This window comes from Falco punctatus, assembly GCF_963210335.1.
Source record: "Falco punctatus genome assembly, chromosome: Z".
Taxonomy (NCBI): Eukaryota; Metazoa; Chordata; class Aves; order Falconiformes; family Falconidae; genus Falco; species Falco punctatus.
The window spans coordinates 58,124,681-58,148,492 of NC_137586.1; the positions used below are offsets into that span (position 1 = coordinate 58,124,681).

The window sequence follows — 23,812 nt, forward strand, 5'->3', positions numbered from 1 at the left end:
ACGTTATTGAAGAGGCTGTTTTATTATGCAAAGATTATAATTCATTCCCTTCAGGTTTCTATGACAGCAGAAACCATGAAAGTATCGTGTTTGTTTTACTTGCATTTTAGTCTCTGTGATATTTATTGTGCTTAGTCTTACTTGCTAATGTGGAAAGCTAGATAATGCAGCATGTGACGAGTATCTCATAAAAGAAACTGGTATGTATGCATGAAAGTCATCTGTATGCATAAGCTGTAGCAGCACATGCTTGCTTTTATGTTGCAGCCAGCCAGCTTGATGTTTCTGAGTATTGTTGTACACAAGTATACATCATTCATTATCCATTTGATTTTTATTTCAGTTCAAAATGTTAACATGTATTGTCTCTGCTTATGTAAGTTTCTGTTACAGTATTCAAATTCAGTGTAATTCTAGGTTTGTATTTAACAGAAAACCAAAGATGAGGACTTTCCAATGTTATGTTATGCCAGTCAGTTAAATGAGAGCCTGTCTAGTTGGTCAATTAGGGGCAAAAACCAGGTGGTATGTTACTGTGTGCCTGACCTAACCGTAAATAAATCATAAATACTTCCGTAAGTGACACTGGAATTAAATGCTTGGAAGAGTGATGTCTGTAGCATTTCTGGAAAAGCAGTTTGTACTGTTCAGACTAATAGCATGTGGTGTGTAAGGGAAAAAAAGAAATTTCCTTTCTGTTTTAACTGATCCAGAAGAGGGAGTGTCAGTGAACTGAATAAATGGCTTAGCTGGCATGCCATATGGCATGAATTCTAACTACAGAAAGCATTTGCTCGGCTACTTAAGTAGCTGTATATTCTTTCTGGGGGAAATTGTTGGTGGAGGACTAATTAATAAACGGACTTTCAAATGATGCAATTTTGAGTTACAGCAAAAAGGAAAACTGAAATTATCTTAATTAGAATTGATTTTATTTTTATTTTTTTTTATGCTTGAGATAAGTCTAACTACGGAAGTTCTGAACTGCAGAAGCTATTAGCGCCATCTTTTGGCAAAAGAACACGTTTATAGCAATAAAATCCTTAAGCACATGTTTAGTTTCCATTTTGGGAAGTATTTATGTATTAGAAGAAAAAAACTTTCCATAACAGAATTTTCCTCTTCAGAGGAAGGAGAGGAACAAAAACTGTTTTAACTTATCTTGATTTAATAAAAAAAAATTGCACCCTTCATAAAATTATTTACTGTATTAATTTAAAAAAAATCTCAGTGTTTCTTATGACAAGACTGGTTGCTTTAAAATTAACTGTTATTAAATAATTTACTATTTTTTTAATTCATTTATAATTATTTTTATTATATTAATTTAATTTAATATAAATTTATATTAATTAATCTATATAATATAATTTTATATTAATTTAATAGAGTAATAAATTAAATTATATTAATGTAATTAATTTAAGTGTATTAAAACCTGTTAATAGATAAATAAATTAATAAATTAAATTAATTTTCATTTAACTGTTTAGAAATTACTGGAGTTAAAATAGATTAGTATTTTGTCTTGCAAATATTCCAATTTTAAACATGTAACTGACCTGAAATAGCAAGTAACCGATATGTGAAGTAACATTGTTATAAATAACTTTATGCTATTACTCTTACTGCTGTTACCTTATTTCCCTGAGACTGGTCACTAATCAGTCTGGTTGTTCAACGTCACTGCAACCAGTACAATTATACCTCCTAATAAAGGCAAACAGTCTAATTTTCCAATTTTTAAAACTCTTATGCTGTGCTTACTTATATCTGTCAAGATTTAAATGAATACATCCCTCTGATGGCAGGGAGTAAATGCAACATGACTAGAATTTGTAATGTTAAAAGCAAGAGCTTCCAGGGGTTTCTGGACAGTAAATTGCAGTTTTGCCAATAAATAAGGATTTATTCTTTTACTTGTAGAGAGATCAGAAGCTGATTTGCATGTTCAAAATCTGTATAATTCTTTATGGTTTCATTGATGAAAAGAACTACTCTATACTGCATGGTAAATCTGGTATTTAGTTTAGAAATCTCATTTACAACAAAACTGGTGATTATATAATTTACAAGTAGTTTTAAAATATTTTAATGGGGAAAAGTAATTTTCTTTGGTTTCGTGTGTAACTTTTCCATGGACCACTTAGTTTTGTAGGAAAATAATACTAAGTCTTAGATAAATGAAATCTAAATTTATTAAGTATGGTTTGAGTAAAAAAAAGGTAGTTGCCTTAAGATGAATCTGTATCAAAAGACTTTCAGTATGGGACTTGCAAAAGGAAAAGAAAAGATAACAATAATAAATCACCTCTGGAAAAGTGTGAGTTTATCTAAGGGTTGTGTGGAGGTTGGAGTTCATGTGTTTAGAGTGTATTTCACTGTACATTCATTTTATTGTTTTGATCTATCAGAAATCTTTTAGTTCTTTAAGTGTAAGCATAAACATCTTGTATAGTACATGCCTTTTGAGAGACTGAATTTTACAGAGGCCAAAATTTAGGCTTTCTGTGTTTAGCCTTCTGATTTTTCTAGCATTGTTGGGAAAGGGTCAGAGGCTAAGAGACACTGTAACATTGAACATACACAAGCTTTCTGCAAGTTAACTTACACTGACATGGGATGAGCAAGTGAGGAAATAGACGCTGGATTTCTGTCCTTTTATGCCTTTCAAAATCTGAACGTCCATGAAAATAATCTGGTACTGCACCTGCTGTGACCAGAATTTGCACTGCAAAGAATTTCTTGCTTCAGAAGTTTCTGATTACTGTCTTGGAGTCACTGGAGTTGCTGATTGTCTTAGGTCTGTCTTAGGTTTGTGTTAGCCTGAAGAGTTTCCCTGTCACCTACTCTAGCAATGGTATCTAGAACTACAAAGGTAAAATACCTCCTAATCTGTGGAAGGTTTTCAGCACTGGGTTTTCCTTCCCCCTGTGTAGATTGTAGAGAATGGTTTTCTCTCCACCCCATCCTTGCTGTTACTCTCAGACTATATCTCTTCCAAGTGAAATGGGGGGGTGGGGGGCTGGGGGATATGCTTATCAGATCAGCTAGATTGCACAGGTGACCTGACGATTTCGGACATTGTTTTCCATTTCATTTTTCCTTTCATTAGAAGATCACTTCCAGCTGAACCCTCTCAGACTTCTTGGGTGCTGTGTCTTAAGGTCTGTGATCTGCCTTGTTTCAGAGCATTGATGCTCTGGCACTTTGTGAATGGGGATCTGTGTTTCACCTGCCTAGATGGTAGCGCAGTGACCAGTGTTCAGGATCAACAGCAAAACATGCAGGCTTTGGGTGAACTGAAAGTTGTGAAGTAGAGCATGATGCTGTCAAACACATTGAATACTAGTGAAACAGCTCCAGTTTCACGTAACTGCAAAGTAATTCCTTTCTATTCACCTTCAGTTTGTCTATACTTACCTACATACAAAGTCTACATACTAGAAATACCTGAGTTACGCCAAACAAATTTATTTCTGAAAGGAAGGAGTGATGGCTTTTCTAATATGCAGAAGGCATTTTAGGATTTGGTTGCAGGTTTTTTTCTTTTATCAGAGTTACTGACATTTGCCTTGCCATTACTTTTTTATTTTGGGGAATATTGTTCAGTTGTCTTTTAGTACTGCCAGAGCAGCCCAGACTAACCTCTTCCAAATAGCATTTAAGCAGTTTGTGAGGAATTAATCCTAGTAGCCAACACTCTGCAACTTTTTCAAACTGTGTACTGTTGTGCCTTTAATCAGTGCAAGTCTGTTAGTACATAAAACAAAGAAGATTGAAGTAAACATCTTTTTATATTTTTAATTTTAATCTGTAAGTTGAAACTAAATTTGTCTCCCTTGAGGAGTTTTATGATTTAAGACAAACACAAGAAGCATCTCACTTCTTAGCCATGTTTCACTTGCTAAATCCTGTGCTGTTGATTTAGTGTGAAAATCAGACTTGTGTTATTAAAAAACTATCCAGTATTTATTCTTTAAAACAGTGTATTACAGCATAAACAATGACAGATATTCTACCCTTCTTCATCTCTTTCATCAGATTTAGACATCTATTTCCCATTCATGCTGATAACATTTGGATTAAGATACGGACATGAACACTATCCAGAACTAATGCATATGTTGGGTGTAAGAAACGTCATAGGCAAACGTCACAGAATTAGTTTTATTTGCTTCTCATTGCTGTTTTTCTTCCTTCCCTGTGTCTTTTTTTCTTAGTGTTAAAAGCTTTTTTGAAAAAAAGTCATGAATCAACCACTTCTGATACGTAGTTGGTTTAGTGATTCATAGTCTTACTTACGCATTTTTTAATAAAATACTGACAGGTTAATATTTAAATTTGCCTGCTGATTTTGGATAGTAGTTGTATATTTCTGTAATCTTTTAATGTAGAAAGTATTCACAGAGCTCCTAAAACTTCTAGAGTACCTGTATCCTTATAAAATGGAGTAAAGAATGGAGTCAAAGGCAATTTTGAAGTTTCTGTCATCCTAGATGTAGCAGGATGCCAGTGCTTGTGCATGCTTTACTGTAATAAAACTGTGCTTGGAATTAATTGCAATGCATTAATGGAAATACTGCATGTAAGAAAATGTCCATATAATTCCCAACAGTACCAAATGCCAGTTAACCATGGGTTTTTTTATAAATATGCTACATGAATGTCTGTCTTTTGTTTATTTGTTTCTTTGGTCAGATTTCCACATAGAAGAGGCTGTGGAGTGGCCTGGGTTAGACCTCAAACTAGGCCAGGTTTCTGGGCTGGCTCTGGACCCTGAACATAACCTAGTGATCTTCCACAGAGGTGATCATGTCTGGGATGAAAAGTAAGTAGATACTCTGCCCAGTGCCATGTTTGGAAGGTCAAATTGTTGTGTGCTGTTTGCGTGTCTTCTCAAGAAAAGACAAGACAGATTGCAGTTCCTTTTCCATTTAAAACTCAGTTCTTTGGCTGAAAGTGCCTTTGGGAGATGCAGAATGGAAGTGGTGACTGACAGTTCAAGACGATGGGGTTTACTGGGTCTTCAGATGGTCAGAATGTGTCTCCAGAGAAAAAGGACATAGTACATTAGGTCCTTAAACTTCATGACCATGTTAGTATAATAGTCACTGAAATTAGTTATCCCTGCTTCTCCATGTTTTTAGCAAGACTGATTAGCTTGGGAGAATCATGTTTTAGTGTGGCGTATTACTATTAGCAGTTTGATTTAAGACATGCAAATATAGCTCTAGTGTATCTTCATTCTTTTTTGGTTTTATGTCCACTGAACAAAGTTGGATTGTTACAAGGTATTCCCTCAAAACAGGCTTTGTTCTACTCATTTGGTAAAATTTACTACACTTAGTGTCACTCAAAACAAACAAAAAAAAAGTCCAAACTTTATAATGGCCATTTTTCTAGTGTTTGTAGAGTAATATACTCAAAGTTACATTATTTTAAGAACAGAACATTCCAAATAAAGTATAGTGCCTTTATTTATACGGTGTCCTTATGTCCTTGAGCTTTAAAATAGTATGGCTGTTTAAAAGGACACTTCGGGAAAAAAATCCATGAAATTGTAACAGAACACTGGGAGGAAATAGTATTAGCCTGTAACAGAATATGATGTAGTACCCTTTTTAAATGTGCCTTTTTTTCACTTCTAAGCATCGGTTTTCCATGTATATAACTAAACAGTATTTTTTTCCCAACTCCAGGTAGATTCATTTTAAGACAACATAGCTTCTGAAAATTACGGGGGGCAGCTTTCTCAAACTTGTAATAACAAATTATTCTTATAATACTGTTTTATGAAGGAAAGTAAGTTCTTTGGGTTTTTAGTGAAATAACATAATCCAGCAGATAAGGCAATCATTTATACCGCATGCATTGTATCAGTGATCTCTCCAGCTCAAGTGTATATAGTGCAGGCTATAAAATTTGAAAGGATGATGCATGCTGCAATTTGCATTACTTGAGCTTCAAATAAAAGCTGATGTTGATTTGGGTTTTTTCATCCTACGCATAAACATAAGTGCTATTCTTTGTGTCATTGAAGAAACAATTGAAAAAAAAAATCAGAAATAGGCTGGCAGTTGTATTCATTTCTTACTTCTGACGTGTATTTCTGAGTGTCTGACAGCTGAAGTATATACACAACCCAGGGCACAAAACTGGAGTTTGAGGCCAAGAAGTATTTGGAGAGCCTACAGATTTTAAACAAAAGAAAACAAAAAAAAATTAACGTTCCCTAAAATAGCAAGCAAGCATAATGAATCAACCATGTTCAGAGAGATACTGAACTTCAGCTTTCTTATTGTGTGGGTCCAAAAGGTTGGAGCTGTTGTCTGGGGTCTGGAAATCCACATACTTACCATCTGTGCTGGGTAACACTGCAGGTTCACCTAACTCAGCCCTGTCCTTGACAGCAGCCATTGTTCATATTCTGAGTGTTTCTAGCCTGTGCTTATCAGACTTCCCAGAAAAATGCTTTACGTTATGTTTAGTATTGGTAGTGCTAATCTGCAGATATCAGTCCTGTGTGAGGATATTGCCCTATCTGCCATCATTGGGAATTGAAGTTGGACCAGAGTAAAACTGCCTGGCCTTGTAAATATTACCAGAACATTTCCGTCCCAGATACGTAACCAAGATGTAAGATGAGCTGCTGTTAACTGAACCTGGTTATGGGCCTTCCATAAAGATAACCACGCATTAAATCCTTATTCATTTCAGAGGGGTTTTGTTCACAAGTTTTGTGATTTTTTTCTTCTTCTTGTGGAGCATGGTTAATCAATATATAGGAAAGCTGGTGTTGGTAGGAACCCTTAAATAGGATAGGCTAAAATGGTTATAGACTATTGCAACTTTAAAACAATATATTTGGAAAACATACCTGTGGTTAAGCTGTTGTTCCATGCCTCGTGGCACAGAGAAGCATCACACAAAAATGTGCTCAGCCAGTCAGCCTTCCCTTTTTATCTTTGGGTACCTCATGAGCATACAAAATAGCCTTGGGGACCCTTTCATGAGTTGTGCTGAAGAGAAAGAAGTGTATGTGTTCTCATTTTTCAGTAAAAAGGAATAAAAAATGAGTATTTGAAAGGAGTTTATCATGACTGTTGTATGGGGAAGGGATAAGAAATTATCAAACTTGTAAGTTGATGTTTATCATTAGCTGCAAATACACAATATATTGTATATTGAGTATAATATTTCTTACCAAATTATAAACGTGATGAATCAGTCAAGCCTGAACACCCAGAATTTATTTTCTCTTGTTTCATTGCTTCAACAGCACAGTATAGAAACAAACTAAATAAATACAATATGTGCTGTTAGGCCATGGACAAATGTTTCCAATGCATTAATAATATAAGAAGTAGAAGCTGGATCCCCATGCAGCTAAATACAGCTGGGTGAATGGTCTGTGATGTTTTATCTGGCAGCTTCAGTCTGCTTTAGAACACAACAGCAGTTATGCAAGCCCTGTAATAAAGTAGCAGCTTTTCAGTGGCTGTAGCATTCCTTCTGTGCATGATATAAAAACACAAGAGAAAAAATTCCTTTTAAATAAGTCAGGCTTGTCTCCTCAGTTTCAGAACTGTCTTTGCTATATGCAGCATGTGCTGTTCAGAATGAAAAAAACTGGAACTATTCAGCTGGCTAAGGAATGAATCAGTTGACAGTTTACATTTTGTGATGTAAAATGTATACTATTCATGCAATTTATAAAAGACATAATAAAGAATATAAACTGTATTCTTGTTACTGCATTCTTAACAAGCTAGGCAGGTTAATTCAGGCTGAGCACGGTACCACAGTTGTGGTGGATATTGATCGAGAATAGAACTCCAGGGTTATGCCTTCAGGGGTTATGAGATCAGGTGGTCTGTCTAAATTTAATATGTAGCCCACCAGAAGGATGTTACATTTAGAAATAAATTCTTTGTATTAGTGTAAAGTGGCCAGCTGAGAAGTAGAAAAATAGCTGTGGAATCACACCGGGGTTTGAAATTAGAAATAATGACATGCAGCATATTTTGGTTGTCCTTTGATATCAAACTGCAGAACTTATTACAAAACCATGCTGAAAAGCAATATGACATATAACAGTAAGATATTAATTTATTTTGGCTGGTTGATTTTGGTCTTCTGCTTTTAAGCTAGCAATAGTCAGCATTGTTTGTATCTTCATTTATCAGTTGAAACAAAGGAACATTGGCTGCCTGGGAAATTGGTCTCAAACACTGGGAAGGGAAGAGTGACTGATTCTGTAGCATGCCAGTCTTATTCCTAGAAAAGGAAATTTGACAGGGAGAAGATGCATGGAAGATCAGTGCCATAAACTCATTTCAAAGTTCACTAGGCTTTCTTTGCATAAAATACCATATAATCTCTTATTTACGCTGAAAGCACTCTGTTCCCAGAAGAACCAGGTAGTTGCTAGCAGGGAATACTTCAAAGTCTGGACAGCGCTGTTACTAAGAACCAAAATCATAAGGAAAGCCGGTCATGTTTTAAGGTTTCTTTCTAGTTAGTGAGTTCTCCAGAGATACAACCTTGTTTTCTGTGGATTTTTTTGTACAATACCTATTCTGTTGTATGTTCAGCTGTGCTGATCAGTAACAACGTTAGTAACATCAGCTCAGTCTGTCCAGTGTGGGTTCTTCAGTTATGGTCATCCATACCTAGAGGAAGTCCTCTAGGAGTATTAGACTCCTTTTTAAATAAAACTGTTTAAAGCCAAGAGAACTTGTCACAGAAGATTGCTGCCAGTAATGGTAAAGAATAAAACCACACCTGCTGAACCATGGCTAAACAAGAAGATACACATCAGCGGGCCATTCTCTGTCGGTACTGTTTACCGTGTCTCCCTATAGCACCACAGCACAGTTTTAGAAGGGGTCAGTATAGAGTTTTAGTAACTATCACCTTGTGCTTAACTATTTGTAGTGAAAACTATTTACTGATTATATGACAAATCAAATAAATAGTCACAGGTAGTTACCATACACAGCAGTAGTATCTAAATATTTTTTAATTATAGCCTATGCAGAAACTTAAACACATCCTGTCGCACAGATTTTTCTGGCTATATATGAAGCCGGTACTGCTTTTCCACATTGAAAATTCTAGACATATAAATGTTTGATGTTATGAAGAGGTCATGCTGCTAGGGCTGTGCAATATGAAGTTTTAATAGCTTTATTCATAGCCTTCTCTGTGTCTACAGAGTACATTCTTGTTTACAAAGTAACATCAATCATACCTGTGTTTCTCTTAGGATTAACAAATGGATTTAAAAATACAAGGTGGGAGTGGGGGAGTATGTCTTATGTTCACGCTTTTTTCATCCACAGTCAAATACCATTTTCTAAATTTGTTCAAAAAATTTTACACTAATTACGTTCACTAAATGCTGAACGTATATTTCAACAGGTTTGAGTAATGGCCAACTTCTCTTTACAGGTACAGACAACTATATTTTATTCTTTGTTAAGCATATGATAATTTTATGCCTAGTAATTGTCTTCTGGAATGTTCTTAATGTCTGAAATAATGACATTTTAAAATGTTCTTTATTAATATATTACATGTACCCTGAAAATTGACTGTAGAGTTGTGGGGATAGGAGAAATACACATCATACCCTATAGTCTCCTGCAAGCACACTCTGAAAAGGGTAAGAACCATAAGACCTGAACCTTACAATAGTAAGCTCTAGCAAAACATTGAATTGTGTTTGAAAAAATCAAAAATGAAAGACACTCAAACACACACACACACTGCCTTAGACAGTACAAAGTATAACTTTTTACAGGCAGTTATGCCCTGGTGATTAGGTGTATTTTTACTTGGGCTTCATTGTTTGATTTTCCATTTCTGATTTGCCATGGCAAAGAAAACAAACAAACAAAAAAAAAGAAGAGTATTTTACTTGCTTGCTTGCTTTAGGATTACATTAATTGTTGCTGTGTTCATTTGGTGTTCTTTTAGTTTGGAAGTCTTAACCTCAGTAGGAGATACAGACATCCAACGCTGTAACTCCTGCAGTCATATAGTAATGTAATAAGGCTTATTTAAAGAAAAAGAAAAGCTGATAACCCCACGCTGGCGTTAAACTACAAAACTCAGCTAAAAGTTGCATGTGTGTTGTTCATCAGGTGAGCATTCTAATGGTTGCTTTCTACTCCATTATTTTTGTGTAGCTCTTTCGATAGCAAATTTGTTTATCAGCAAAGAGGACTTGGACCAATTGAACAGAACACAATTCTTGTCCTGAATCCAAGTAATGCAAAACTGCTTCATTCCATGGGCAAAAGTCTGTAAGTTATTTTTGCTTTTATTATTTGAACTAACATTTCTGTATATTTTCCTCAAAAAAAAACCCAAACCCATTTTCATGTGTTTTATATTACATTGTGTGATTGTAGCTTCTGAGTTTATTTAAATTAATACATAAAGAATAAATACAAAATCAAAAACTATTAAAGGTAGTTTGCCATCTTTATCGTCTCTGCTTTCTAGCAATTAGTACAATTTAATCTACCAGCTAGATTAACAGAAATGCCGAGCTCATGAGTGTTGTGTATTGTCCTTAAAGATACCAAATATTAGCCTGAGTGAGATACCAGAGATCAACTGAGTTTCTGAGCTGAGACACTCCTGTTAAGAAAATTCTGTCCTGTAAAGCTACTTTTTTCATTAAATACAGCAGGTAGTTAGTATCTACAGCATTTGTTGATCTGTAGATAGAAAGTGAAACTTCACATCTCCATCATTCTTCCTAAAAGAAATTTTTAACTTGATTCTTCTACATTTATGCTTGCAGATTTTATTTACCACATGGTCTGAGTATAGATAAAAATGGTAACTACTGGGTCACTGATGTAGCTCTCCATCAGGTATGTTTTTGAAGTTTTAAGACCAGGACCTTAATATTTTGCTAAAAAATGTTTTTATTTTCCTAGAGATTTGACATAAATCATTTATCTAGGCCTATTAAGATAAACATTAAGAATAGAGTAAGTAAACATAGATAAACATTAAGAACAGAAATTGACCCCTGTTGGCCATCATGGAATGTAGTTGTGTTTAACAATTTGCTACGTGGACATAGTATTCAGAAATAAAAGTATCTGTTTTAAAACAATTATTCTTTTGAAAAGAACAGTTTTTTCTGTTACATCTTTGCTTCTCAATTCTCCTATATACTTAAGTCCAGAATGTGAAACCAATTCATTTGCTGTAATCACAGGAAATTTATATTTTAGGCAGACATTTCCTAGAATCAACATTATAAAAAACCCAATAATAGATGTCATAGTCAATATATTAAGATTATGTTTGGTACATAAATTTGTTTTATACACCATATAAGTCTATTTTAATAATAGGTATTTTTTGGTAGGTAGTCATCCCTTTTATATTTTACCTTCCATAACTGAAACGTCTTCTCTTTTCCCATTGACTGACAAAAAAGGTTTTCAAACTGGGAGCAGATGACAAAGAACCATTACTGATCTTAGGAGTAGCTTTGCAACCAGGCAGTGACAGAAATCATTTCTGTCAACCAACTGATGTGGCCGTGGATCCGATCACTGGCAGCATTTATGTTTCTGATGGCTACTGTAACAGTCGAATCGTTCAGTTCTCTCCAAATGGATTGTACGTGATGCAGTGGGGAGAAGGTGCAGGTCAGAGCTCTTGGTACTTTACCCATACTGCTGTTATCATGAACCATGAGATTGCTGATGTTACTATTACTTTTATTTATAAATTTCTATTACTGAAATACCTTCCAGGCCCTAGCTGAAGTTCAACTTTGTCACTGGATTCCAATTTTCTCTCTTCTGTTCATACAGCTACTTGTAGTAGTTATCTGTTCACTAAAAATAAAAAATGGGAATTTTATAGCATGCTTTCAGTACAAGTGTTGGTGTGTCCTGTCATTCAGAAAATGTTCTGACTTTCACAAAAACCTTGGGTTTTTTTCTTAAACATTTGATCAAATTGTGTAAACCTTTACCATTTTCGCAAGATTTATGCCATGATCCCATCTATTTTAAGTTTTATGAATAATTAGATTTCTGCCTGACTCAGATTTATGTATCAGGCATTAAACTATGCCAAATATTATAGGGAAATACCGAATTCATAAGTTCAGGATTTACAAAGTCAATGCAGAAGACTACCACAGTTTACCTACCTAAACGAGTAAAACTGCTAGGAGAAGCAAGCAAGCTGACTTTATTCTTTTCCCAGTGTTACATTGTGTTATGTGACATATTGCTGTTTCTAAATAAAACTGATAGTTTCAGTGTGTACTTTAACACAAACCTGGATATTTTGTATTGCAGAGACTTCTTCAGGCAGAGCCAGACCTGGACAGTTTCATATCCCTCACAGCTTAGCCCTGATCCCTGACTTCAATCAGCTGTGTGTTGCAGACAGGGAAAATGGTCGAATTCAGTGCTTCAGGTTAGAGACTGGGGAGTTCCTAAGAGAGATCAAGCACAAATCATTTGGAAGAGAGTTGTTTGCAGTTTCATACGTTCCAGGTAATCTTTTTTCCTGTTCTTCAGATTTCAAGTAGTTGTTTTGTGCCAGTATGTCACAGTAAACTGTGTTATTTCAAGAATGCTATTGTGTTATCTTAAGCTAGATATTTATTCTCTTGCAAAGTAGAGCTGATGTAATGGAAAATTTTAGAACTATCCTGTTTCCCTAATTGTGGGATGAGAGAAGCTTGCATGTAGTCTCTTTTCTGAGAAATGACTGATTAGACTCCCTAAATGTGATGTCAACAAGTGGATAATTTGTTTACTTCCTAGTGACTGCAGCGTCAATAATTAGTTAATAGCATTTTAAAGTACTCATTTCAAGCTCCATTGAAGAGAGCAAAATAAAGAGGTTCCAAACTATCAAGAAAAAAAATAGAAGTTTTGGGTTTTATAAAACAAAAAATCTGAAAGCAAACATTTTGAAAAAGTTGTGGTTTTTAATATCACAGTCTGGTTAACAATTACTGTATTGAGTTCTGGGGTTAGATTTTTAGTGCTAATACTAAAGGTAATGTAAATGTCAAGAACTGGACAAGGAGTTTTGGCATGTCAGGCTCCTGACTCAGTATTTGATATCAGATTTAATACCAAGGTTCTCTCTCTTGCATCTGACAAGAACATAAGAAATGCTGTACTGGATGAGTTACTTGACACCGATAGCTCTGTCTCTGACAGCGGCAGCAAGAGGCACTCTAAGGACACTCTGTAAGCCTGGCTGCATTTTCTGGTCTGTTCCTCTCCTACTCCATGTGCATCCACATGCACTTTATTTAAGGGTGTTAGGAGGTAGCTTCTGACTTCTTTGTAGTATCTTTCTATAGACCTGTTGACCATAAGTTTTCCTAATCCCATTTTGAACTGGCTTGTACTGTCTGTCTCCTCAACCTCCTGCAGGTACAGGGTCCAGAAATACATTACCCGCTTTATTTTTTTAATTTAAAAAAGTGACATACTTTCATTGAGTGTTTCTTGGTCCTAGTGTTTTGGGAATTGGTGAATAATAGTTCCACATTCCCCATATCTGCTCCTTCTTAGCCTTCTCCTCCCCAAGGAGAACCCCAGCCCCCTTAGTCTCTCCCCATAAGCCATTATATTGCTTCAGCCCCTTGATTGTTGTAGTTCTTGCCTTTCTTCTCTAGCATCTTTAACTGTATTAGGACCCTCTTGAGATGCAGAGTAAAAAAGCACTCAGTACTCAAGATGTGGGTATGCTAGTGGCAGAACTATCCCCTCCATTCCTAATCCTTTTCCTGATGATGCCCAACATTCTGTTGAAATTTTGGCTGTCACTGTACATGGAGCCAAAGATTTCAGAGACCTTCCAGTAATGGCTTGGAGATGTCTCTCCTGAGTTGTAGCTGCCGCTTCCAAGCTAAACATCACTTTGGCATGATCTAGATTATTTTTTTGCAGAAACATCGATCTATATTTGTCTTTGCTGAAGCAGTTCTGCCATCTGTCTGAAACTCATTCTTATAAAAAGTCTTTCTGGACTTTCTCAGTATCATCAAGCTTTTGACTACTCTGTAGAACTCGGTGCCTTCCTCAGACAGGGAGATTTCACTGTTGGCTCCAGTTTTCAGGTCACTGATGAAGACTGTTGGATGAAATTGTTTCTGGCTGTGATCTCTGCAGGGTTCAGGAGTTCATTGCACTACTCAGACTTCTCTATCCTGAAAAATTATAAGTTCTGCCCTTAAGTGCTGCTTTTTGCTTCCTGTTCATTAATGATCTTTCATTCAGCCCTATGACAACTCACATTCTTTAATAAACTGTGATGCGCAACCTTGTCAAATATTTTCTGAAAATCCAGGCATGTCTACAGAATCTCCTTTACCTGTGTGCTTTTTCTCCTTGTTCAGGAGGAGAGGGCACAATTTCACCTTAAAGAAGCCATACCAACTTGTTTCCAACAGGCCACGCTTCCCATGTATTTCTCTTCATTATGGATTCTACCATCTCACTGGGGATGGAAGCCAGAATTGTTGACCTGTAGTTCCCCAGGACTCTTTTGAGCCCTTCTTGTAGGTGGGCATTACTTTGACAGCCTGCAAGTCTTCTGGAGGAGTGGCTGTTTACAGTGCTAGGTTACTCAGCTTGGCGTGAGGTCTGTAATTTCACATTTGAATTCCTTCTGAACTTGTGTGAATGTCTTCCAAACCTGGTGAATTATTAACCTCCAACTTGTCTACCACCTTTAGAGTACCTCCTTCCAGCCGAGCTGGCTCCTCTGACCTCTGCTATGAAAAAAATAGAGTGTCAGAATATCTGCAACATAGCCAACAGAAAAAACTGACAAAAACTGAAGATCTCCGAGTCCCCCTTTCACACCTTTTCCTCTTGTGGTCCCACTGATTCCCTAGCTGACTTTCTGCTGTTGATGCATTTAAAGAACTTTTCATTATTAGATCAAGGCATCCTTAGCAAAGCATTCTTCAGCTTATTTTTCTTAGTGCTTTTTGTTTTCACATTTAACCAATCTGTAAAATACTGCCTTGCTTGTTCTCATTTGGACAAAGTGTGCATCTCTTAAATGCCAAACATTCACCTGTTTTACGTTACTTAACTATCCTATCCTGTTGTGATTTAGGTTCCTATTGAGTTACATTTCTCTCCATCTGTTTCTTTCAGACAGCCTTTTTCATCTAAACCTTTACAGTTCATCTTCACTGCAGTTTGCTATGTGTAGGTTCTTAAAGCATATTTAATGTTGTTGCAGGTGGTCTTCTCTTTGCAGTTAATGGAATGCCTTATCCTGGAGAGACAGAACCAGTGCAAGGATTTGTGATGAACTTCTCCACTGGAGAAATAATTTCTACTTTTATTCCGCTTAGAAAGGTAGAGTATTGCACAGAGTGCCTGGTGCATATAATTAGATATATATGAGAATGTTGGTAACATCCTACTTCTCCAATTTTTGTCAGACTGTTACAGGAAATAAGATGTTTTATAGTGTAAGGTATTCAAAAGGAATTATTTACAATATTAACTTAATAAAGACACTACAGTTTTGGGTCCCAGTTTCTACATGTGGAACACATTTGAAAATTATACTAGCTTCAAGATGATTCCTACCAATAATACCTTCAGTCAGAATAAGCTTACTTTATTGCCGACAGACAGTTCTTAGAAGCTAATGTAAAAGAGTGAATGACTTGAAATATTCATATATCTGTATGTTATAAATTTGTCAAAAAATGGAGTATATCCCTAAGCAGAAATAATACTCAACTATATAGTTGCATCCCTTCCTTACAGAAGAGTAGTGTGGAAGTTAAGGCTAAACGTTGTTCATACCGTATTGTACATAAAAATTATGTTTGTTTAAAAAAAAGTTTCCATAGATTGTCTTAGACTAAAGAATGAATGTTAAGATTCCTGTTCCTGGGTAACACATATACTCTGTTATTTGCAGTCCAGTTTAAAATTATATTAAGGGTTACTTTTTTCTGAGTATAGCAAATAGCTGTGTTGCATATAAACTCACAAAAAATAAATATGTGGGCCTCAAACCAAGATTCATGATAATTTTAATTTATATTTCACTGGATAAAATTGAATGCAAGAATAGGAATTTAAGTGTTATAAATGCAAAAACTGTTTAGCATGAATACGTCGAATAGTCTCCATGTTACCCCTGGAGAAGGCAAACATCCAATAGAAATGGAATTTCTCTCCCTTCACTCATGTTAGGCATTCACACCAGCACCTGCTGCATTTTCCACTCTAAGGACTGAATATGACCAATCTCAAGTTCAAGGTTAAGGAGGCCTCGTGGATGTGCCGAGACTTTAGAGTAACCTGTACCTGCTTATCTTCACAGAGCTTTGAGATGCCACATGATGTTGTCGCTTCTGAAGATAAAACAGTATACGTTGGAGATGTTCTTGCAAGAGCAGTGTGGAAGTTTGTGTCCACAGAAAGTATGTTATTTTTGTTCTCAACGTCACAAGTTCACATTTTGTATCCTCGATCAGTACCACTTACCTGGTAGCACTGGCCAGCAACCTGGTAGCTTAATGACAATGATTTAAATATGCTACAAGCTCTGCCTGCAGAAGTTGTGTGCTGCTGCTCAGTTTTCATTAAAAGGCCATTCTTTAGCATGGCTACATGCTTTGTCAAACAAAAGTCCTGAAAGCATGAGTTCGTTTGTCACAGGAGGAATCAAAATGCATTTGCCTCATGGTAGATCTATCCCTTGTCATGTCAGTACCTGCTTAAACTAAAGTATGACTCTTTAGCATCTTAGTTAATTCTAATGTATCATTTGCTGAGAAATCAACTGCTTCTTTTGAGGTTATCATATAGGAAACCCCCAGGGGCTGAAGTAAAAAGATAAGTCAATTTAAAATTTATATTAATTTCATTGGGAATATTTATCATTAGAAAATGAATCTAGTATAATTTGAAGTCCCATTTCCATGAAGTGGAAACACTTCCTCATTTTAATCTAGTAACCCCCAAGGCAGGCATCTGGGCTTCAGGGAGAGGGACCTGATTATTCAGACATCAATTTAGAAGAATTCAGAAAGAGATTAAATATTTTACATGAATAAAAATATAATCCACTGTTACATTATGTTGGATAAAAAATGTATGAGACAGATGAAGCCTCAGGCTTCACCGTGTTAGTCATCCCAGTTAGAGTCTGCTGTTATAAATTAACTTCTGACTAAACTAGTTATTCCGTATTTGTCTGTTTATAATTCATGAATTTTCCTTTGGGGCATCTGGTATTAGGTGCTCTAACACGAGACTGGACTAGATAAATTTTACTTCTCACTGGATATGGATTTTTCTGCATATAGTAACATGAACAAGAACACTCCTAGGCTTTTATTCAAAGAAATATGAGGGGGGGGAAATGGAATTATTGATCACTTACAGATTAGATAAGGAAAGCCCTTGCATATAATTTTCTCTTTAGCTTTTGCTGCAGTATAAAACTGCAGTAGCTAAGGAGCCCTGATTTAGCCAGCCTTTAATCCGTTGTGATTTTGATTATAATTAACAGGGGTTTTTTTGTGGGACTCCCTGAGCCTTTACACATGCCCATAAAATCTCTGTGGCATGAGTTAATTATTGCAAACACCCTTCATGAATCAAGTTTTCTTTTTGCCATGGCCTTGTAAGCTTGTAATGGTTTGTATTGACTCTCCTTGTTGAAGTTCAGGTGCTGACAGGATTGTTTACTGTAGGATTGTACTGTACACTTGAGAAAGCTAACAGGAAAATGTCACCAAATGTCTTTCTGAAATGTCAGTTGTCCTGAAGGGTCATTTTGTTTTACAGAAATGGAACATCGGTCAGTTAAAAAGGCTGGTATTGAGGTACAGGAAATAAAAGGTTAGTCTGATTTGTAATGGAAATGAAGGAACCAGTATTTTCACATGGACTAGGACTGCTTCTGCAAAGTTGGAAGGAAAAATGCTAACTAATTTGATTGTTTTGTTTTTCACCATCATTTCATAGAGATAGAATGAGCCGGCACAGGAAGCACTAGAAAGCAGCTTATAACCCTGTTACTTAGTAGACACTATTTTACAGCCAATATAAACATTTCATTAGCACTGATGACAACTGCTTCACAGACACTAAGATAAAAACGTAACTAGTGGATTAATTCCGTACCACTATCTGGTATGGTCCAGATTGGTATCTCTGTGAGATGCAGAAATAGCTCTGAAATACAACTGTGATTGTTACTCCCCAGCACCCTTCCCCCTGCTCCACAACCCTCAACCACCAAAAAAGGGGTGTTTCAAACGGCAATTGGTTTGTCTTTCTGTATAGTCTTTCAGTACATAGCCTTGCCAGTCACACCGTATGGCAACAATTACTTTTTTTCTATTTAGATTTATTTCCCTAATTCTACAGCTTTTTTTTTTTTTCAATTTATTGCATGAAAATGAAAAAAAAAAAAACCAGAAAATGAAAACATGTAGAAACTTAATATAAGGAGATAAATGTACGTAGAGAGATTAAAGGGGTAAAGTAGCAATTTGGGAAGATTAAAAGTAATTTTAACCATTTGTATTCAGTTAAGTTGGTTGAAAAGTTCATTTCCTTTACCGAAAAACAGTACCACGTTACCAAGAGGCCTTTATAAAATGTTCAGATGTTCTTAACTGGTTTTCTTTGGTTGAATTCAGAGCTTGTGTGGTTTGCTTTAGGCATGGATATGCAGACAAAGGAAAATACCAAAAGATCCCAACTGCCAGTTCCAAGCATATAGAATAAAGGAGACTGACATTATAAAACAATGAAATCCTTATTGCTGAAACTGTTACCCTTTTATTTTATCTTTTATTCCGAAGCACTCAAAAGGGAGGAGGTGACATTACAGCATCCACAGTGCAACAAATCTAGGGATATATTAATGCATTTTGATTTTCTTTAGGAAGATAGAATGCTAGCTCACACTTCTAATGTTAGAGAAAAATGCAATAGTATCAGCAGGGTAAGAAACAGTTTTTAAGTAACAATCTGTAAACTGCTTAGGGTAGGTAGGCAGAAATTAACATCTTTCAACTCCACTTGAAGAAAACAGATAACCAATGGACTTTGTGTATCTTCTGCTTAATAAACAGACAGGAGTGGCCTGTACTTCCTCAGCCTCCTGGTAACGAGCTGTTACTATCACTTACACTGCTGTGAAGCCAGGGAAAACATGTGGAGAACTATAGCTTTGCCCAGAGGTGGGCAAGATGGTGGAGGAAAATTGCTCTTGGCTATAACTACTACTTGAACAGACAGCATGTTATCATTGTATCATTTTTATCATTGTATTAGGGATAACAATGATATCATTGTTATCATCATATTAGTGTTAAGTGTAAACTGCAGCATTTGCTGTTCTTTCAGAACAGAACATCATATTAAGTTTGACACAGAATCAAAACAGAGTTGATCCAGAGTATTTCTGATGCAGTTACTTCTTAAGACATGCAGTTAAGTCAGACTATATATATATATGGTTTTACTCATTAAAAGTTAGCACAAAGCATGTGATCCTTTTTCCACACAGAGAACAGCATGGAGAATTTTACTGAAATTGTTTTTCTCCATGTAGGTGGAGAGGTAACAAATTAAGTCAGGAATGATTGGATGCAGTTTTCAAAAGCTCTCCAGATTTACAGAGCCAGAGTTCCTTCACAGGATGTAGCAGTTCTGAAAATTTAACCCTTTGTCACAAGTTTATTAAAAGGAACTTTAAATGCTTTCCTTTTTGTTTATGATAATACAGCACATGCTGGATTTCTATATTCTTCTGGAAGTGTTATTATCAAAAGTATATATTTGTTTGATACCACATCACACACCTGTTTGCAAAAATAGATCTTTTGAGGATTTTCCTATATTTTAAATTACAGATACTTTTCAAGACAAAACTGCCTGACACCTCTTCTTTCTCCATTCTAGGAAAGGGAGGGCATCTTTGTTAGTCAGTGATACCGTTCAGACTCTCTCTGCCTTACATTTGGGGTAGCATCAGCAAGAGCTAAAAATGTCTCTCCATAAATGCTTGTCTTTTGTTTCCTTGCTACTCAACGCTTCACATATTCTAACTTGTTCTTTAATGCCATGTTCTGTGTTGCTTGATGCATATGGATTGCATACTGAAATTGTCTTCTTTTTAAAGAGTCAGAAGCAATTGTAGAAGCCAGATTGAAAAGCAAACCGGAATCGACAGACCCTGTAAAGAAGCAGGAAAAACAACATTCGGTGCAACAGGCCAGCACTGGAGTGTCCTTTGTTCTTATTACAACTCTTCTAATTATCCCTGTTGTTGTCCTGCTGGCAATTTTAGTATTTATTCGGTGGAGGAAGACAACTGTCTATGGAGGTAACTGAGAGTAACTCTAAGAGAACAGGCTTTTATTATTCCAGTTCAAAATGTCACTGAACAGTGAGGGATGAGAATATGGAGAGGTTTACCATCCCTTTAGCTTTCTGAACAGTTACTGTGACACTGTATGAAAACTGCAAATCAGCATGCACACAGCAACTGCATCCCCCAATGTTTTTGATACTGCATCTCAAAGCCACCGCCTTTGAAAAGTGAACATGTATCTAAAACTTTAATTGGTGTCAAGCTGAAAATTTGTATCTCAGAAACAACTAGAATACATTCATGTTAGTTTTTAGAATACACAAGTTTTCATACTCTGGGCATAGTTCGATTTTCAGCTTGGGATCTTTAGCTTGTTGCGAACAATAGACTCTATGGGTATTACAAAGGTATAAGCAAAATGCAAATAACATTTACAAGAGATTATATGTTACTTTTCACTACTACCTCGTGCATTTTGTGACTCAGATATGTTTCCATAATGCACCTCCATCCATTGCTGTGAGAGCTTTAATTGGTGCTTAACAATGCTATGTATATTTTTTCTTAATTCCTATTATATAATAACATTACTTTCAAGAAACTGGTAGCATGCAGTAGGAGTTTGTTATTTTGTATTGCATAAATATTTTTTATCAAAATATTCTCATGAAAAGAAGAAAATTTACATGGAACAGATAACACAGTTCTGCCACTGACTAGGACATACTAGGACAGAGTAGGTAACTCAGTGATCTAATATTGCTGTGAGACTTAATTGGATGTATTTTATTTGAAGATTTCAGTGTGCAGCTTCCCGACTCTTTGTGTTCAAACGTGTTTAGCACATCACATGTGCTAATACTGTAGACTACTGCAGTACTGCTTTTAATGGATATGCTCCACAATAGTATCCGTGCGTTCCATTTGGATTCAAGCAGCGCTTGAATTTACTGTGTCAAAGAGCAAAGTAAACTTCTTGCATGGATTTATGGAAACTGACTAGTATATAGGAAAAGACAGTTTAGTCGTGGCATTTAATTTGTCTTAGGACAAAGAACAGAAAGGGATGCCAGGGAGGGAGGATATGGTTTGTGAGGGCTGGGGGGAAAGTTCATCCGAAAGCCAGTCTTCTCTGAAGGGAATCTATACCATTTCAAATGTCAAGCTATATTTTGCAGTGTGCTAGAATGAAGTTCTGCACCTTATAAATTACGAAGTTCTTGTCCTTCCTGTAAACTCTTCACAGTAACATCAGTGAACAGTTGAGGGAATGAAAATCTCAGAAATAACTTACATTCAAATCTTCTTAATGGCTGAATTGTCATGAACTGAACATCTATGGTATGATAATTTTATTAGGAAGTATAATTTCACTTTAATCAAGAAGCTGAAAAGTACCAGTTTTGTTTCTTAGAGCTGATGATCAATTTGTTGAATGTACTTTGTATCAGAAAATACAGATCATTATTTAATTATGGAATGTGATTTTTTTAGCTTATTTCTGAAATTACCTTATTTTTCAGCTGATGGGGAACACAAACTTGATTCAAGTTCAGGGAGAATTTTAGGCAGACTTAGAGGTAAGTCTGGGTCGCTGGAGGTCTTTTAAGAATGCAGTAACTGGAGGCTTTTTTCTGTATTCACTTCTAGTTGAGTAACAGATTTGATGGAACTTTCTCAGAAGAAGCATTGGGGGAAAACCTCAGTTTTTTTGTGGAAATATCTTTTATGATACTTTTCATCCATTATTATCTGCCTGCTGAAAAGGATATGTCACTACCAGTGGGAAAGCAGTAATAATGTGTTACCTGTGGATCTGGTGAATGCAGTGAAGCACTTTGAGACAAAGGGCAAATGGGTAGGCACACAGATAGCCTTTCTAAAAACTTAATGAAACAGTGGGTGCTGAAAAAAGTAGTTTGGGACTTCTGCTTCAAAGATGACTTGCCTTCTTTCCTATAAACTTAGCTTTTGTGGCTTATGTGCTGATGTTTAAGAACAGTTTCTGGAAGGAAACTCAAAATAAGCTCCACTGTACCATTGAATGAGCAGATAGATTTTTATTCCCCCCGTACAGTAAAGCAAACTGTATGACAAGCCTTGCCTTTCCACAGGGAAAGGTGGCGGTGGCCTTAACCTTGGAAACTTCTTTGCAAGTCACAAAGGCTACAGCCGAAAAGGCTTTGACCGACTGAGCACTGAAGGAAGTGATCAAGAAAAAGATGAAGATGATGGCACAGATTCAGAGGAAGAGTGTTCAGCACCTCCACCAGCACCTTCATCATCCTGAAACCAGCCTTTGAGTTCTCCATTATACAATTCAACCCAGAATGTCAGATTCCTTTTCCCTTAAGCATGTTGAAGATTTTGTGTATTTAATAGTAAACTGTACTAGTCTGTGTGGGGCTGTACACTGGTTCCTTTGACTTTTGTTTGTTTTGAGTTCTGTTTTTTAAATGGAGGAGTGTATGGAAGTTCCATTTCAGTGCCATTGTTTTTTATGTGAACACCTTAATAAAGCATACAGTCTTATAATTGCAGCACTGATTTAAAGCAGTAGTAGTTTCTCATCGCAATTTGGGGATCCTGTAAATAAGTCTTACTATCTGCTTCATCAAAGTCTTTTTCCCATAGCTATTCAGTTGCCAGTTTCTGTTGTGTGCCTTTCCTCTTCAATGTCCTTAACCTGTTGCAGTACAGAGAAAATACAGTGCCACAAGAAAATGAAGCTGCTAAATCTTCTTCTATTTTTTTAAAATCACTAACATTATATTGCATTGAAGGAAATAAAAAAGTCTCTATTTAATTTTTTTTCTTCTTCCTAACTTGCTGTGTTTCTCGGATGTCTTATTTTTAGATGCTATCACTGTTAGAACACTATTTTCAGAAGCTGAATGTAATTTGTGTAATAAAGTATTCGCAGAGCATTAGCTGTCGGAGTGTACTTTGGAATTTTTGCATACTTTTAAGTTTTTTGTATATAACTTTTGTAAGTGTTACACAGACCACTTAATACAGTAAAAAACTTGATGTCTTCTACCAGCAGAGAGAAAGTACTGTTTTGTATGGAAGATGGAAAAATATTTTGCTATGTCACAAGCTTTTTTTTTTAAAGACTAATAATTTACATACATGTACAAAGTCAAGCTTAAACATTTGAAGAGGAATTTTACTTGTATAATAAAATTGCAGGCTATTTAATAAAACATGGTCACAGCTAAGAGGAAACCTGTGTCTCAAATTAACTATGCAAATTAGTCAGGGTAGGCATCTAATTCTGATTTGTAGTACTGATTTTCTTGTTTCTCCACACTTCCTTTTTCATACATACAACAGGAGTCCTCAATCCCATGATGTGTTTACTCATTGAATATGAGACCTGTAGAAGACCTGCTAGGTGATGATCCTGGCTGTATGAGTCATC

General features: G+C 35.9%; 1 protein-coding gene across 4 annotated transcripts in view; it reads left to right on the forward strand.

Moving 5' to 3' along the window:
- Positions 1 to 23,318, forward strand: part of PAM (peptidylglycine alpha-amidating monooxygenase) — a 154,240-nt gene extending 130,922 nt beyond the window's left edge. For 2 of the 4 annotated variants that reach the window (XM_080371255.1, XM_080371258.1), the window contains 11 exons: positions 4,702 to 4,831; positions 10,197 to 10,313; positions 10,820 to 10,892; positions 11,471 to 11,684; positions 12,348 to 12,548; positions 15,271 to 15,389; positions 16,375 to 16,474; positions 17,847 to 17,900; positions 20,197 to 20,400; positions 21,912 to 21,968; positions 22,503 to 23,318. In XM_080371255.1, the coding sequence (XP_080227381.1) occupies positions 4,702 to 4,831; positions 10,197 to 10,313; positions 10,820 to 10,892; positions 11,471 to 11,684; positions 12,348 to 12,548; positions 15,271 to 15,389; positions 16,375 to 16,474; positions 17,847 to 17,900; positions 20,197 to 20,400; positions 21,912 to 21,968; positions 22,503 to 22,678 (1,445 nt within the window). In that variant the 3' untranslated portion in view covers positions 22,679 to 23,318. The remainder of the gene's footprint in view (positions 1 to 4,701; positions 4,832 to 10,196; positions 10,314 to 10,819; positions 10,893 to 11,470; positions 11,685 to 12,347; positions 12,549 to 15,270; positions 15,390 to 16,374; positions 16,475 to 17,846; positions 17,901 to 20,196; positions 20,401 to 21,911; positions 21,969 to 22,502) is intronic. The other 2 variants (XM_080371256.1, XM_080371257.1) reach the window with 2 other exon arrangements.
- Positions 23,319 to 23,812: the final 494 nt, after the last annotated feature.